The 16,102-nt window shown below is 50.8% G+C and overlaps 6 protein-coding genes across 6 annotated transcripts; 3 read left to right on the plus strand and 3 right to left on the minus strand.

Annotated features, from left to right (window-relative positions):
- Positions 1-790: 790 nt before the first annotated feature.
- On the plus strand, positions 791-2,081 carry ISF_04782 (uroporphyrinogen decarboxylase; the record flags this gene model as incomplete). Its single annotated transcript, XM_018848387.1, has 4 exons — positions 791-845; positions 923-964; positions 1,028-1,957; positions 2,008-2,081. The coding sequence occupies 4 exons, from the start codon at positions 791-793 to the stop codon at positions 2,079-2,081; spliced, it is 1,101 nt and encodes a 366-aa protein (XP_018704722.1).
- Positions 2,082-2,518: 437 nt separating this feature from the next.
- Positions 2,519-2,981, minus strand: ISF_04783 (hypothetical protein; the record flags this gene model as incomplete). The annotated part of the gene is made up of 2 exons (XM_018848388.1): positions 2,519-2,705; positions 2,782-2,981. 2 exons carry the CDS (start codon positions 2,979-2,981, stop codon positions 2,519-2,521), a joined length of 387 nt encoding a protein of 128 aa, XP_018704723.1.
- A 997-nt stretch (positions 2,982-3,978) lies between these two features.
- Positions 3,979-5,689, minus strand: ISF_04784 (nucleoside diphosphatase Gda1; the record flags this gene model as incomplete). The annotated part of the gene is made up of 5 exons (XM_018848389.1): positions 3,979-4,240; positions 4,296-4,617; positions 4,673-4,935; positions 5,001-5,080; positions 5,258-5,689. 5 exons carry the CDS (start codon positions 5,687-5,689, stop codon positions 3,979-3,981), a joined length of 1,359 nt encoding a protein of 452 aa, XP_018704724.1.
- A 2,310-nt stretch (positions 5,690-7,999) lies between these two features.
- Positions 8,000-9,154, plus strand: ISF_04785 (ATP phosphoribosyltransferase; the record flags this gene model as incomplete). Its single annotated transcript, XM_018848390.1, has 4 exons — positions 8,000-8,016; positions 8,095-8,129; positions 8,198-8,728; positions 8,784-9,154. 4 exons carry the CDS (start codon positions 8,000-8,002, stop codon positions 9,152-9,154), a joined length of 954 nt encoding a protein of 317 aa, XP_018704725.1.
- A 6-nt stretch (positions 9,155-9,160) lies between these two features.
- On the plus strand, positions 9,161-10,306 carry ISF_04786 (hypothetical protein; the record flags this gene model as incomplete). The annotated part of the gene is made up of 3 exons (XM_018848391.1): positions 9,161-9,372; positions 9,556-9,886; positions 9,944-10,306. 3 exons carry the CDS (start codon positions 9,161-9,163, stop codon positions 10,304-10,306), a joined length of 906 nt encoding a protein of 301 aa, XP_018704726.1.
- Positions 10,307-11,846: 1,540 nt separating this feature from the next.
- On the minus strand, positions 11,847-15,119 carry ISF_04787 (calcium channel subunit Cch1; the record flags this gene model as incomplete). The annotated part of the gene is made up of 6 exons (XM_018848392.1): positions 11,847-11,943; positions 12,281-12,522; positions 12,582-12,672; positions 12,733-12,822; positions 12,878-14,640; positions 15,117-15,119. 6 exons carry the CDS (start codon positions 15,117-15,119, stop codon positions 11,847-11,849), a joined length of 2,286 nt encoding a protein of 761 aa, XP_018704727.1.
- Between the last annotated feature and the right edge of the window lie 983 nt (positions 15,120-16,102).

The raw sequence follows: 16,102 nt of genomic DNA on the forward strand, positions 1-16,102 counted from the left end.
ATATTTCACACGGTGTCTACTTAACCCTAGGCTTGTACTAGGCCATAGAAAAGGGTCCACGTCAATATAAAGCCCGATAATCCATTGAAGATGCCGCCAGTCCAGAAGCCCGCGGCGCCGTAGTAGTAACGGCTGGCATCAAAAGACGCCTTTCCAGCAGCGAGCGAGGAAGGCGCTATTTGGACGGCATAGAACATGACCGTTGCAACGATGGAGAGCACAAAATAAAGAAGAAAGCCAGTATATGATTCTAGGCCGAGGACGCCAGCGGTTACGCCGAATAGGGGCGCTGTTATGCTCTGGTAATTCGAAAGTATCTATGAATAATAGCCATCTGTCAGTATGCATCTTATCTCGGGATGGAGGTTGTTGCTCCTACCCTCCCATTATGAATCATGGACTCTTGGACCAGCGGGTTTATTTGGTATTCTCGCTCCGACATCTTGGTGTGCAGCTGGCTGATATCTGAAAAGATTGACGCTCGGTGTTTATGTGTAGTCGGAACCTATACAAGAGTACGCACACAGGCAAAGAGTGGCAAGTCTCCAAGGAATTGAGATGGGTAGTTGCTCGTGACGGGTGGTCAAACCTGACTTGCTCAGCGACGTGACGTGTGCTCCAGCCGATTGGTAGTGGCCCTCTTGGTAGTGTGGCTGCTGCATCCGGGCCGAAGGTGCTCCGACGCCACGAGGTACCCTACCTATAGTTAGAAGGTGTACTGCCCCTCCACAAGTTATCGCGGGGAAGTTCTTAAATCATTCACATGCATAATTCCAATTGCATTGACAAAATGGAACACAATTTCAAGCCACTGCAAAACGACTTACTGCTTCGTGCTGCTCGCGGTATGAGTTTTAACCCGCGAGATATTTGCAGGTTGGGTGGTGTATAGGAGGTATGCGAACTGACACTGTTCTTGTAGGCGAGGTCGTCGAGCGTCCGCCCATGTGGGTGATGCGGCAAGGTAAGAGAAAACCAGAGCGGAAATCCGACATCAGAAGGACTGAATCTAATTATCTTTGAAAAGCTGGTCGTTATCTTCCCGAATACCATGAAGAAAAGGCTGGTCGTGACTTTTTCGAATGTTGCCGGGATCCCGAAGTAGCCTCGAACCTTACTCTCCAGCCGATCGACCGTTACGCCAATCTCATTGACGCAGCCATCATATTCTCGGATATTTTGGTCATTCCCCAAGCCATGGGAATGATAGTTGAGATGGTTGATAAGAAAGGTCCGCATTTTCCGGAGCCTCTCAAGACACCCGACGACGAGCAATACGGTCTGGTCATGGAGCGCAACGTTGACGTCGCCGGTGAATTGGACTATGTCTACAAAGCCATCACGCTCACGCGACAGAAACTCAAGGGTCGTGTGCCCTTGATTGGCTTCTGTGGTGCGCCGTGGACGCTGTTTTGCTACATGGTCGAGGGCGGCGGTACCAAGCTCTTTGCCCAGAGCAAAACGTGGATCTACAAATACCCCGAAGCGACGAAGAAGCTATTGGCCAAAATTGCAGACATCTGTGTGGACCACCTGGCTCTCCAGGTCAAAGCGGGCGCTCAACTCGTTATGGTGTTCGACTCGTGGGCCGGTGAGCTGGGACCGGATTCATTCAGCGAGTTCTCGGAGCCTTATCTTGCGCATATTGCGCAGAAGCTACCAGGGAAGCTGAAGAGCCTCGGTCTTGAGTCTGTTCCCATGACAGTATTCCCCAAGGGCGCCTATCATGCTTTGGACAAGGCTTGCAGCTTGGGGTATAATGTTGTCGGCCTTGACTGGCTGCATGATCCGGTGGACGCCGTCAAGATCCGTGGTGATCGTAAGATCGTCTTTCAGGGCAACGCCGACCCCGGTGTTTTGTATGGCACAAAGGAGGGAATCACCAAGGCTGTCCAGCGGACCGTGGACGGGTTCTGGGCCGGCAGAAAGCAGGGTTGGATTGCCAATCTAGGACATGGTAAGTGCATCCTACTCTGCTGCCGAGCTAGATACTAATCCTCTATAAAGGCATCACTCCTGGTGTTAATCCCGATAACTTGAAGCATTTTTTCGAAGAGATCCACCGCCTCACTAAAGAGTGAGAAAAAAAGACGGGAAGTTGTCCGCATCACTGCTCAAACCCAAAGCACTTTGAAAGCTATTAAAAGGCATTTCTAAAAGTAATAAATTCATTATCAGGAGAGCTTGTTAAAGCGCGTTCATGTATATCTCAGTGTAGACAGAAAAGAATCAAGAGACTATTGTACATCACTCTACAAGCACATGGAGATATGACCCTGCTCTCAGAAAATCGGGCTAAGTTGCAATACATGCCTCCTTCGTATGTAGTCAAAAACTTGGCAGTTATGAGAGTGGGCCACGGCATAATATCGACGGATATGTTTGTGAACCTATGACGAAGTTGTCGGAACACCCCCGATAAAAATAGCACAAACTCTAGTCTGCGCTGTTGGTAGGCACAAGGCTCAAGGCCAGTAAGGGCTAAGGGCGCAAAGGCGATTTACCCAAGCCGCGCCTGTTACGCCTTCTTGCCGAACGGCCAGCCCTTTCGGAGCTTAGACGGAGTCCCGGGACGCTCTGCGTCGTCGGCAACAGCTTGCTCGCGACTTGTGGTGCGGGTCAATTCCTCGGCGTCGTCCTTGAAAACGTTGCCAGCGCCGCCTCGACCAGCGTGCTGGGCGCCACTGCTGTAGCGACGGGGAACACTGCGTTCAACAGTCAAGGTCAGTAAATCCAATTCCGTGAGGGAGTATGGCAAGCTGATCGTAGGAGGCGACTCACGGTCTGACGTCTTGGCGCAAACGAGTTTCAATAGGATCGTTATTCTTGGCCATGTTGCCTGTCCCGCCGCGGCCGGTCGTTACAATCGGGGTCTTGAGCGTCGGGGTCTCCAAATCGGAGGGTTGGAGTTTCGGCGAGGCCTTGGCGTCGGACATGTTGCCCGCGCCGCCGCGACCGTGTGAAGCGTACTGCGAGCTCATGGTTTGCGTAGCGAGTTCGGTCAAGAGTCGCCCAAGTTGGCGCAAGAGCAGTTAGGTAGTGACAGTGCGCGCGCGCGGGTGACCGCTGCTTGCGCAGAGTTCAGGGAAAGCGAGACGGCCGTCGGGGGAGAAATCGGTGGCGTCCAGGAAAAGGAGGGCAGAACGTCGGTCGACTTGCGCAGGTCGAGTTTGGCTGTCGCTGTTTTGTTTCAGAAGGCTTCCGAGAGTAAATTGGAAAAGGTGGAAAATCTCGATATCGGCGGTGAAATTTGTCGGACTTGGGAGCCAATTTTGACGAGGGGTACTAATAAGGAAACGAATCTTGTGATGAGCGCTCTTGGCAGCAAAGAAGCCTAGTCGCATTCTCCCCCCCCTTCAGCTGTTTGCTGCTGGCTTCGGTGGTGGCGAGTGACAAGTGGTGAGAGGCGGACTGCGCCAAAAAAAAACTCCACCAACCCACCCACCCAGCAAGTTGGAGAATTGCTACCCAATGTCTCTTCTACGCCATGACATTATTATGCCGTGGACTATATTCGAAGGCTCATTATGTATGTACTATACAGAAAGACTAGGCGATGTGCGCAATACAACTATGGGTTGGGAAGTGTCTTCTTGTCAGCTCATGAGAACACATTTCTCAGACGTGTTTGGCTATCGTCTTCCCACGGGCTCTCAGGCCAATCAATGGTTGGCTGCTGGAGTAGAGCAGAGGCTCTTGCTCCTCGGAATGAATTACAACCTTATATCTAAGCCAAAGTAGCCGTAGGTAGCTTATGTTGTTGCCCGAAAGATGAGAGGATGACCAGCTGATCTAGAGTAATCCCGCCCGTCTTCATCTGAGTGTTAGACAAACATTACACCAAACTGGGGTCCCAAAAGTATTCAAGCATTGGCTCAGCAAGGTTGAAACCTATGAATCGCTGCCAGCTTTAACTGAAATCATTTCTGTGCCGCCATATCTAAAATTTGCACTTTTCCTCCCGGGTAAAAGCTTTCCTTAATCCCCGTAGCCGTCTTCGTCATCACACTTCCCGCCGGCTTCCTTTCGAATTGGTATCTTGATTCCTTGCACCGCAAAGGTTTTGCTGAGGGCTGTGCTCTCGCAAACACCTGGAAACTTTTTCGCAGAGAAGACACTGAATACCTCACTGCAGGAAGATGCGAGGATGGGCGCTCGGCCAGTTGTGACTTTTGCCGGTGTACCGTCTTGAGGAGCACGGCCTCCTCGAGGGCCTACATTGACAAACGAGAACCTAAGGCTATTGCGCCTTGCTTAGCGCCAGTATGCCGACGACATGGCGAAAATTGACTTACCGGAAGTTTCCTTCAGTTCGTACGCTGAGATCCTGTAAAACAAACCAGATACCTCGCTTGCCTTCCGTGTCACACAAGTTGAATGCACTGACGGCAACGCTACCAATCAAATTCCGAGTGAACATCCCCTGTGGTTGTCCTCCACCGACACTCATTCTTGTCATATTACCCGGATCTTGACCACCCTCAGGGGTCGAAACCAGTCGCGAATGGCCACCGTTGCTGTCTGGCACCATCGATTGCTCCGGTCTGTAGGCTTGATGTTGCGAGTAATGCTGCGATGAGGCGGAATAGGTGCCACCCGGACGATATGTGTTGTTCTCTGTCCAGAGAATCAGTGACTCGTCGCAGACATTTTTGTGTAGAAAATTTCTCACCGTCATTATAAGTTGCTTGGGAAGGGTATTCCGACGAGTACGAAGCCGCACGCTGCTGCCTGTAGGATGCGTCAGGCCCCGGTAGCACCGCATGCGCGTCTTGAGTTGGCTCTATTGCACTGTACGACGAAAACCCATGGGGGTTCGCCGATGACGATGCGCTAGACGATGCGGCGGCGGATGAGCGAACAAGGTTTACCTCTCTTGTTCCGTCGGCATTCCAGAGATCGACATTCAGGACGAACATGGCGTGGTCAATTTCGCTGAGTAGGAGGGGAGCAGTTAGCTACTGAATGCGCTGACTTGAGACTTTTTCCCCGTGGCCTACTTGTAGTTGATTTCTTTGCCAGTGGCAATATCAAGGATTGTCAGTCGAACACAAGGTGGCGGCGTGATGGGCCGGCGATCCTGTATCACAGTTAGTATGGTGTAGGGATGCAACATGGCAAAATCGTCACCTTGTCACCAAAGCCACACATTCGGGCTCGCTTTGGCTGTTGTATAACATCAAGCCTTGATACTCGATTAGCTAGACACGAGAATGTGGAGGCCTGGGCTCGCAGCTCACTGATATTTATGACCTACAACTTCATCCACATGAGAGACAGACGTCAGCACAGCCTGTGGAGGCTCGGCATCTTTTGAGGAGGTATTTGCGGATGCGTAGCCGGCGTCATTTGCATAGCTCTCTCGCCTTGAGGGGTGGCTAGGGGTCAATGCAGAGGGCTGATGCTGTTGATGAAGATGTGGCTGATGTTGTTGCTGATGCTGTGGTTGTGAGTGTGGAGCAGCCATTGGTTGGTGAGGAGGCGGAAGATTCATTGATGGATGCTGATAGTGGAGCTGACTTTGTGAAGAGGCCTGGCGATAAGAATCGGCGTACTGGAGCAACTGTCGGGGTGCCGGGAGCTGAAGCTGTGAGGGTGTAGAGCGTTGGTAGTTGGGAGGGCCGTCTGGAGGTGGCATCGACTGTGGAAAGGCCTGTTGTGGCCCGGGGGGTTGATATGGAGGATTCATCTTGGCAGCGCAGAGCGCGAGTCTGGTCTGGCAGCGGGTGGTGGGACGTGCCAGCTAGATTGTGCGGCAATCTGCCTCTATTTAACACTCGACTGCCACCCTCAAAGACAGATGAGAAGGGAGCGAAGGGGAGGATTGTGACAGTGGCAAGAAGAGGAGGAGTCGTTGGTTGAAGCAGCGTGAGACAGCGCGACAGTATGTGGTAGCCAGCGCTTGTTAACAGCTGGGTTAAACTTTTTGGAGGGCTACGGGGCCCAATCAACATGCGTCTTGGCTGTGTGCTCACTACCTACTAACCTTTCCGTCAAGTAGTTAGGAGCAGCACCCGCCATGTTCCTTTGCGATGCATGAGTAGCGCAGCTGTGGCGAGGGTAAAAGAAGAGGCAAGGGTGGCTCCGAAGTTAGGTTAGCTGCGTTTTACAGGTCGTTAGCGCGCAGGCCTACATTAGACCAGTGCAGGTAACAAGGTCGAGCGAGGGAGGTGGTGGCCCCCCGGGGGGTAGTCAGGTGAGGGGCAGAGAAGAGCCAGGTCCTGCCTGGGTAGACTCAAAACTTTATCTTCGACAAGGCAGGGTGCAAGCGGAAACAAGAAGCAAAAACGGTGCATGCCTTACCGGCCCGGATACCTTGGCAGGTAAGGACCTGGCTTGGTACCTGGTAAGTTACTAAGACAGCGGCAACCTCGGCAAGGCCTCGTCAGACTTTAACGATGATCTGATCTTGATTCATCGGGGGGTTCGTCTTAGTCAAGGTTGACAGGAAACGCAAACCGCCCAACTACAAGGTAAGCGGCCCAACCGAAGAAGCGCCCCGGCCTGGTAATTCCCAGAAACAGCAAGCCTTGGCAGAAAGTCCGAGTTTTTAGCTGCAGTGGCACAGTTTCACTGCACTAGCACACTGGGTAGCTGGAGAAGCGAGGGGATTACTCCTACCATGCTGTGGTTCTATTCTTACACCTGCAGCTTTGTCTCTTTCAAGATGCGGTGACAAGGCGATTCGCCGTCAGCGGGACGCGGTCTGTACTAAGAGGGGCCAGTATCAACAGGGGAGGAAGGGGGCCTATTATTGTTACTGGTCAGGTTTCAGACCTGATTTGCACAGGTGACACCAATGATGCCGGCCTTTCCAAATCGGTAATACGGGTTGGCATGGTACCGACAAGGTCGGACAAGCGCTGGTAAGCCTGGCGCTAACACGGATGTCGGGGTTGTTGGACGGCGTACTCCGTGTATTGTACAGATTAGTTAGGATGGGACTGCTGGGTGACCCGGACCAGGGTGGGGGCCGGACACAATGAAAGGACTGGCATTTGCTAAACTCACTTTTCATAACTGTTCTATTCTTACAGTACACAGCTTGTGTACAGAGGTAGTACTGCGGCGGGGTGCCGGAGATGGGTAACAGTATGTGAAACGCCGAGTTACATTAAAGGCGTTTGCGCCGGGCTGGGTGGGAGGACTGACAGTTTTAAATCAGCGACCAACTACCTACCTAAGTAGGGCTATGTCCTACTCCCTAGCTGACTACATAGGTAAACTGTAGAGAAATGAGCCGCCAGCTCGCCCCCTCTGAGCTTACTCTTCAAACGCTCACACAGAGCGGTTCTCGCAGGAACAGCGGTGCTCAAGACGAGATAAGCCGTATGTATACCATTCGTATTTGCTCTCTACTATCTCAGAAATGAACAGCTTGAGCTCTTCAACTTTGCCAATACCTTATTCTGTCTTCTCTTTTCCCTTTTTAATGAGTACTAGTCAGAGCCGTCGTTGGCGCTTGCAGCCCCAGCCAACACGTGTTGGCCATTCACGCATCCGTATGGCGAGTGCGCATCCACTAACCCAGTGCCAGCTTGTAGCATTTTATACCACGATAGGGGGAGGGGGTGTTGATGGTGTTGTTCTACATCGTGGAGCTTCATGCATTATGGTAATGGTTATCGCGGTCTTCTATGCGTGTTTCTTGTTAAAATAAAAACAGCCAGCTCAAGATGCGCAACCTGGAAATAATTGTTGTTTAGGTCCACAGTCGATATTCTGGGTACCTACTCGGCAAGGTACCTGTAGGTAGTCCGATTGCGGCATAGGTACTCAAGCTGCAGGGTGCCTAGATAAGAGGCGGAAGGCAACTACGTCAAGTTTGCCCCGCTGTCGGAGCAGAAATTGTAGAGCTTCCATCCGGCGGTAGCTATTGACTCACGGCCTGTTATTTTGGATATTTCACCTTGTCACGCCGCCGCCGCCTCATTCTATTCAATTTCTCGCCACAGGGGGCACACTTGTACATTCTATCTCCTCCTTAGTTTCCTGAGCCATGGATCTCGTTAATCAGTAAGAAGCACTTGTCAATGGCCGGCCATGCCGCCACCTTGAGCCCGCGCTGTGGTGCTAACATTTCCCTTCCAACAGCCTGGAAGGCCGACTTTTGTTTGCCGTCCCCAAGAGTAAGATTCATTTACCGTCCCTCCGAAATTTACATCCTTCAGTAAACGTGGCTAACATATCCTTGCAGAGGGCCGCCTTAATGCCGCGACGCTGAACCTGCTGGAAGGTGCCGACATCCAATTCCGGCGCGAAAACCGTCTCGACATTGCCCTCGTCAAAAACCTCCCCATTGCGCTAATATTCCTCCCCGCTGCCGATATCCCAACATTTGTCGGTCAAGGGCGAGTCGATCTCGGCATCACTGGCTGGGACCAAGTGAAAGAATATGCTGCCGGCGTCAAAACCCACACACCTGCCTCCGACAAAGGTGCCGGGTGCGAGACGGTGATGGATTTGGGGTTCGGCTCCTGCAAGCTCCAGGTTCAAGTCCCTGAAAAGGGCAAATATTCTTCAACCAAGGATCTCATGGGCCTCACCATCGGTACCAGTTTCCCCAACTTGACTGCTGAACACTTTGCCAAGATTGAGGCGGGACTTGATCCCGCGTCAGACGAGCAGCCTCCCACGCGACTTCTACGTACCAACATTATCGAGCTCAGTGGTAGCGTTGAGGCTGCTTGCGCTCTTGGTGTTGCTGAGGGCATTGTTGATCTCGTTGGTAAGATCAATATGCAGTGCTAATTGTACAAAAAGTCGTAGCTAACTGGCAATAGAATCTGGTGAAACGATGCGCGCTGCCGGTCTCAAGGCCATCGACACCGTGGTTGAGTCTAGCGCTATCTTAATCAAGTCAACGAAACCATCGAACGTTGAATTGGTCGAACTAATTGCCTCACGAATCCGCGGTGTCATTACGGCGCAAAAGTTTGTGCTCTGCCAGTACAACGTAGAGCGCTCCAAGCTTGTTGAAGCAACAAAGATTACTCCCGGGAAGCGCGCTGCCACCATTACGCAGCTTGACGCTGACGGCTGGGTCGCCGTTAGCTCTATGGTTGAGAAGAAGAAGATCGCTCTTGTCATGGATGAGCTAACCCGCGTGGGTGCTCAGGATATTCTCGTTCTCGACATCCACAACACTCGGTAGGCGTAGATGCAGCGGTGGAACCGCCAAACTTTGGACTTGTTTGCGTCTTCAGCCCTTATTGGCGGGCCAGGAGCCGACGGAGGCGCCAAGAGCGGTAGAGAAGAGGATGGAGGGCAGTGGGAGGGAGAAGTGCGCGGCGAGCACGTCGTGGTAGAGCGCGGAGGGCGTAAGGAGCCGCTGCGCGGCTTCGAGGGAGTGCAATACCTAAAAGGTGGAGGGTAGGTCGGCGTCTATAGATTTTCCTTTCAATTAAATGGATGATTCAACAGCGAGATATGCTGTGCTCGGGCTATTTTTTGCCAGATACCAAAGACCAATGTCCATCCCTCCCTCCATCTATGCATCCAGCGTGGTGCTAGCAACCAACACTGCACCTAACGCGCTTATTACATGCGTTTTAGTGGGCAGCCGGATTGGGCATCTTTGGGTGGTTTTCTGGCTTGCCATGACGCATGGTTGACGGTCGGAAGTGTCGGACAGAGCTACCAGGCCGTAACCAATCTCCCAAACATCTCTTCACTATCATATCTTCGGGAGTATCGAATCCTACCAGTGGCAAACTCTACTTCATCAAATTTTATCTTCACAGTCGTCGCTCAATATTGTAAAGCTGCCAACATGGAGTCCGATGCCCGCAAGAAACCAGCAACGCCTCCGCCATCACTGCCCCACTCTCCAGAACTCATGGTCAGGATGCCTGCAGACGAGGCCGAACCTGGTACCCTGTACAAGGTACACGAGACATCTCCTTTAACGCTATATCTATCTCTGTCTAATACAATTTACCAGCTTTTTATGACCCCAATCTATTTTGTATCGTTCCTGGTGTCATTAACTCTTGTTGATATCCACTACACTCAACTTCGCATGCATACTCACGCCGAGTCCCGCAGCAGGTTACCGAGCTGGCTACATGACATTTTATACTCCAGATATTCGTACCAGGACTCACAGTGGAAACCCAGCGACGTGACTGAGCCATGGCACTACCACAGCAAACAGAAGAAACTCATGAGAATGGAAGCCGAGGATGCATTTCGACTTCGTGGCACCGTGATCGCTGGGCTTGCTGGGCTTGCTGTGGCGGCAGCTGCTGGGACAACAGCTGCACTGTATTCACTAAAAGTCCTTCTGTCGTGGCTTCTCGGGTGAATTACCAGTGGTTAAAAGATTGCCTTGATAGCATCTAACATGCGATTGAAACAAAGAGCCTTGGAAATTAATACTACAAACTCATCATGACACTACGAGCCACACCAACTGGCTCAAAGCGAAGCGTGCTCCATGTCAGACTCTGGCCTCTCATTACATAATAAACGATTCCAGAAGCATGGGAGTTTTTCCAGAGAACTGATCAGTGATGAAAAGTGTATATTCTATGTCTGATGGCGGGCTGAACATAGTAGCCCAATTTTATGTATGTACTGCTCCGCAGCACCAAGTTCATCCGGCGTCTCCTGTGAGATATCGCCAAACCACCAGGGTCCGGTCAATAGATTCGAAAATATGCAAAAAGGAAAAAAAATAGGAAGAAATGAAGAAGGGTTTGGGGGTTCCGAGCCATTGCCGATGTGCTTTGGCGTGCCTGCTTGCACGATGGGGTCGGCTCTTCAGTGGCAGCCAATTCTATCTTCCACACTGCTCCAGTATACCAATGGCCGGGGTTCCAAAAGCCCAAATTCTTCTGGGAAGCTAGTTCGTTCTTGAACCAGTCCAGCAATGGACGGCTGCCTATTTATGATGCTGCTGATTGTGATGGCAGCACTGAATCCCATGAAGCTGGAGGGCGGCATGATGCTGCGGACGTGGCTTTGTGATGGGCTAATGCGAATAGCGGTGCGAAAGTTGCTCGGAATTTTGCTGTGCTGAAATCTTGACGCGACCATATTGACTGATTCCCTTTTATGGAGGGTTCGACGGATGTATTGGATCGTGGGGAAGGCTGCCGTTTTGCGGTTGGTAGGTGTAAATGGTCTCGTTCACTGAGAAAAGACGCGCGCGGTCCGGTTTTATCAAGATGTGTGTCTTGTTCAATAAATAACCCCTTAGCCACCGTGTATGGGCTATTGGACGTGAAAGAGACCAATAGTTCGCGTCCTGGTATTATTGGCAAAAGGGCAGGGTCGGAAATGGATGATGATCTGGTGACTGGTGACTCCCTTGGGTCCAGCTGCGGCTCAGCTTGCGATAGAAGATGAAGATTCAGAGGCCCGCAAAGTAAAAAATGTCGGACAATAAGGTATGCAGACTAACGAATGAATTTCTCAATATAAGTTGGCAGAATTTAGTAGGAGCAAGCAGCAAGTCTTGCAACTCCAACGGGGACAGGGAGAGAAGAGCAGTGTTTCCGATGGAGGTGATGTCTTGGGAGAACGGGCTAGCAGAGTTTATTTAAGCTCCTGGACACCAATCCAGGTCCATGAACACGGTCGCATCCTTCAGCCTTGACTTTCACAAGGTGTTAAGATACGGGCCGCAGAAAGCAAGTTTGCCGCTCCGTGGCATGTCTGAAGCTGTTTCAGGCATGCTGATTTTGTGACAGCCAGAATAGCGCGCCTCCAGTTCTGAAACCAACGAAGCATCAGCTCCTGAAAACGACGGGTAGGCATTCATGCGGCGCGGATGCTCCTTTATTAGTTAGGTCCTAGAAATAATTACCAGTATAGCCCTATCGTAAGACTCTATTTACTGTTCAGATACGCCGACCGGCTTCATGGCTTGCTATCCGATCTTCAGGGATTTGTCGGGATGAAAGAGCTGCGCAGCCAGCCGCATCCAAGCTTGCTTCACTGGAGACTATAGTAAAGTTTCCACCGCTATAACATGCGCTGTAATAATAAACCTGGTTTCATACACATGATTTTGGTTCTAGTCATGGTCCATTTAATGATAACATACAGGCCATGCTTAATAAGTTTCCCAACTTCCCAACGCCGTGAACGCATAAATATCGCAGAGAAATAAGAGGCAGCACTGCTTGTTTGGCCTCGTCAATCAACAAGATTGAACAAATGCATGCCGAGCACTTTCAACCAAGATCTACATATCTATAGCCTGCCTTGTCCGAACGACGAAGAGTTTTGCTTTTCCGAATACTCTCCACCCAGACCGAGTCATCCAACATACCTCGAGCCTGTGCAGGGCTCAACGATCTGCCCCTCCGATCGGCTTCTACATTGGAAGCATCCGAAGGACTCAATTGGAAGCTCGCCCGCATAGGACTCGCCGGCGGGGATAAGCCTCCTCCCGACGTCCTGGGGACGCTCAACGGATGCTGAGCGCCAGAGTCTCGCGGTGAAATCTCGCCAGCCCAGACGGATGGTCTCTTGGGCGACTCCAGATCCGTGTTGATGCTGGGAAGCAGCGGCCTATTTGTGCTGCCAGAAGCCCTTGCAACCGTGCCCGCATTTGACTCTTCATCATCAACCAAAATCTCCGGCACACTCAGTTGGGGAATCTGGGTCATGCGTGCTGAACGTTTCATGGCCATATGCTGTTTAAACTTCCTCGACCAGTATCTGGATGACGAATTAGTCCAAGCCACAGCTTGGTGGACATTCTTTTGTGTCTGCACTTACAGGGTGTCAAAGAAACCTAAAACAGTTCTTCGTCGAATTTCTTCATCCACGCGCTGAAGCCGAGCCCGTCTTCGCAAGAATTCATCTAGTCTATCAATTGTTAAAAATCGGTGCTCACAGAAGAAAGCTGGGACATGCTGCTAACCTTAGGCTTTTGCTATCGTTGATAATTTTGTAGTGGGCGAGAACAAGCAGAACATCCGAGAACGCAATACCTCGATCAGGATCTGCCGCAACAAGAACTTCCTCAAAAAAAACATTGAACACCCGGCGTCTTGCTCGGATTTTCTCAACGTCAAGACTCGCTAGTCTTTGGTTAAGTCTGCCGAGGTCAATGTCGCCTTTGGCGTTGGAAGCCACGATTGAGGAATGACGCGAGAGTCGTGCATCGTTGCGCACGTCGTCAAGGATTCTGGAGACGGAGTCTTCCGGGTCGTAGATCCTCATCTGAAATATACCAGAGAGTTCACCGAGCAGACGAGGAAACTGAGCTTTCGTGATATACCCAGATCCGGAAGGGTCAACACTCCTCCATGCCTCTTTGAAGCGACGAATCTCGTCTCTATCAACAGCTGCCATGCCACTGGATCGCTGGTATACATAGCTAAAGCTTTCATATATCAGAGAAACGAATAGGTTGACGAAGATGTACATGCTCATGATGTTCCACGCCACAAACAATATTCTTGCCCAGGGCTTACTTCCGCAGTCGCTATCGAAGAAGGTCGAGTCCTTCACACAAAGAGGGGGCTCAATACCGGCATAGTCTTCCATAATCTGATTCCAACCTTCTCCAAGACTCATTCGAAATAATAAAATGAGAGCATTGGGTACCGTGCGGAAATTCAGGTCGCTGGTTTCTTGCCCACCAAACCGCGTTAAACTGAAGGCCTGCGTCATTGCAATAGCAAACACCAAGAACAAAACAAGCCATGTGGCAAGCAAGTTGCTTATCACCGTCAGGCTTGCTGCCGCGGTTTTGAAAAGTTGATCCAATGCGTCGTTGCGGGGTATGAGCAAGAGAATGATGGCGACCAAGAAAATTTTGTACAGCTGTTCGTAGGCCTCGCCACGAGTATTGGCAATCAAAAGTGACAAGGTGGCGATAAACGCCCCAGAAACCACTACCAACGCGTAGAGGTCCCATGAGCTTTTTCTGAATCTGCTCCAGCCCAGTCCGAATATGCGGATTGCAATGTTGCTCAGGTAGACCAGCACGAATAACAAAGACACAAATTCTCGAGTTCGAGCCCACCATCGCGGCTCGTTGTTGAATTCCGCAACGAGGAGGACAAGATGAAGAATAAGCACCACTGTTACCATCTGGTACCACTTGCCACGTTTTTCTATGGCTCTTTTGTGGCACCAACGCTGCCATTCCTTGCCCTTGTCATTGTAAGAGCTCTTGGACGGAGAGATACGTCTTAGAAGTTTCCTCAATTCGAGCCAGGATCGTTGTTCCGCAGTGAGAAAGGCAACGCCGGTTTGCTCAGTATAGTTGCGCATGAAAACGGAAATGAACAGTGTGAGAATGAAGACGGTAGCCAGCAAGTTGAAGACAACGAAGAACATGGCGTTTCCCTGCGCGGCAAGATCTCGTGGCTGCAATCCTCGCCCGGTGATAGCTTGCGCAGCAAATGACACATCTGTCCATCCTTCTTGGCTGACAATTTGGTACAGTGTAAATAGCGACGAACCAAAGTCGTCAAATTTGAAATATGAGTTGGCTGCCACGCGAGGAGCTAGCATCACCCAGTCATCCTTGAAAGGGGTACTGCCATACTCGCCAAAGCATTGGGTCAGTGACGTGCCACCTTCGCCATCATTGCATAATATCATTTTGCCGTTGAAGATGTTCAAGCCGTAAATAGCAAATGGGATGAGCAAAGAAATAGAAACGAAAGCAGCCTGCGTATTATTAGCACGGACGAAACCAAATCGGTACAGGCCTGTCACTCACGCCAAAAACCTTCCACCAACCGAGAATTATGACAGAGTGAAAGGTATCCCGGGCGCTGTTGCTGACATTGAGAAGCCGCAATGCTCTCAGCGCTTTGAATGCCCCTACGGCTCGAGAAATGGCGCCATCATTGATAAAAAGCGTGACGACATTGATCCAGAGTGTCACCAATACTAATGTATCCATGACTCCCCACAAGCTCCGTAGATACGCGTTCGGGGTCCAAAATGCGCCGTCAGCAACAATTTTGATAGCTGCCTCAAGCGTAAAGACCAGGACAAATGCCAAATCAGTCCAGACAAACCAGTTAATATTGTCGGCTGAGTGTCCTTCTCTGTATTCTCGCTGGTAGAGTGGTGTTGTAACGCACGCAATAACCACCATTGCCACAACGCAGGCATAAATAAAGGCGGAGAATGCATACCATGCGATCTTGTTTGGATCCAACCCATCAACTCGTTCGAAGCCTCTGGCAGGGCCTACGAGTCTCTGGCAGAAACGCCGGAGTTTGCTCGTCGGTGGAAATAGATACAACGTTGTATTATAATTTGGGTGCCTCGCCAAGTATTCTCTTTGGGCTTTGCGCCTTGCAACTGTCGCAGATACAACCTGGCGGGCCATCTGTCGCGGATCTAAAGTATCGTTGGATCCTTCAAATTTGATGCTGGAGTAGAACGGGTTTGGTTCCCGGTCCCTGAGCCTAATTTTGAACCTTTGCCAGAGACCTGCCAGGCCGCGGCTTGGGTTTGGTGGGAAGCTTGATGTTTTCCCAATGGTTCCATCAGCTCTTAAAGACTCCTGCAGAGGTTCCGCGTTCTCATCATCAAGAAAGTCGCGAACTACTGCATCTTTGAGAAGCATTTCCATCATGGCGGGTCCGTAATCCAGAGGATCGCGCCTGCGGCGGGATTTGCCCAGGCTGAAGATCGATGAAAGCGCGAGATTGCTCGCATTGTGGCCTAGTTCCTTGCGCTTTAGAAAGGCCTTGACCTGTTCAAGCCGCTTTTCATCTTCCGACACATCAAAGTTTTCTTGGATGACAGCAATGAACATGTTGACCAAAATGAAGTACGAAAGAGTAAACCAGCCGATGAGAAATGTGGCACCAATCCAACCGGTTTTATAACCATGGGCATAACCTGTTACCGAGTAAAGAATATCGGTCCAATTCTCACTGGATAATATTTGGTACATCCCCAGAAAGGAGTTGTAGATGGTGAAAAAGGATATACGATTGAGATCGCCACCATTCTTGAGCGGGATCTCGCCGCGAAACAATTGTGCTGCAAAAATAGAAACCAGAAATGTCATCAGAAACACGAACAGCATCAGGTTCGCAATACCAGCGGCATTTCCGAGCACAAGCAGAATAAGCTTTCTGGTCATCGGCACTGCTAACACAATTCTGTA

Source organism: Cordyceps fumosorosea (assembly GCF_001636725.1).
Source record: "Cordyceps fumosorosea ARSEF 2679 chromosome Unknown scaffold_10, whole genome shotgun sequence".
Lineage (NCBI taxonomy): Eukaryota > Fungi > Ascomycota > Sordariomycetes > Hypocreales > Cordycipitaceae > Cordyceps > Cordyceps fumosorosea.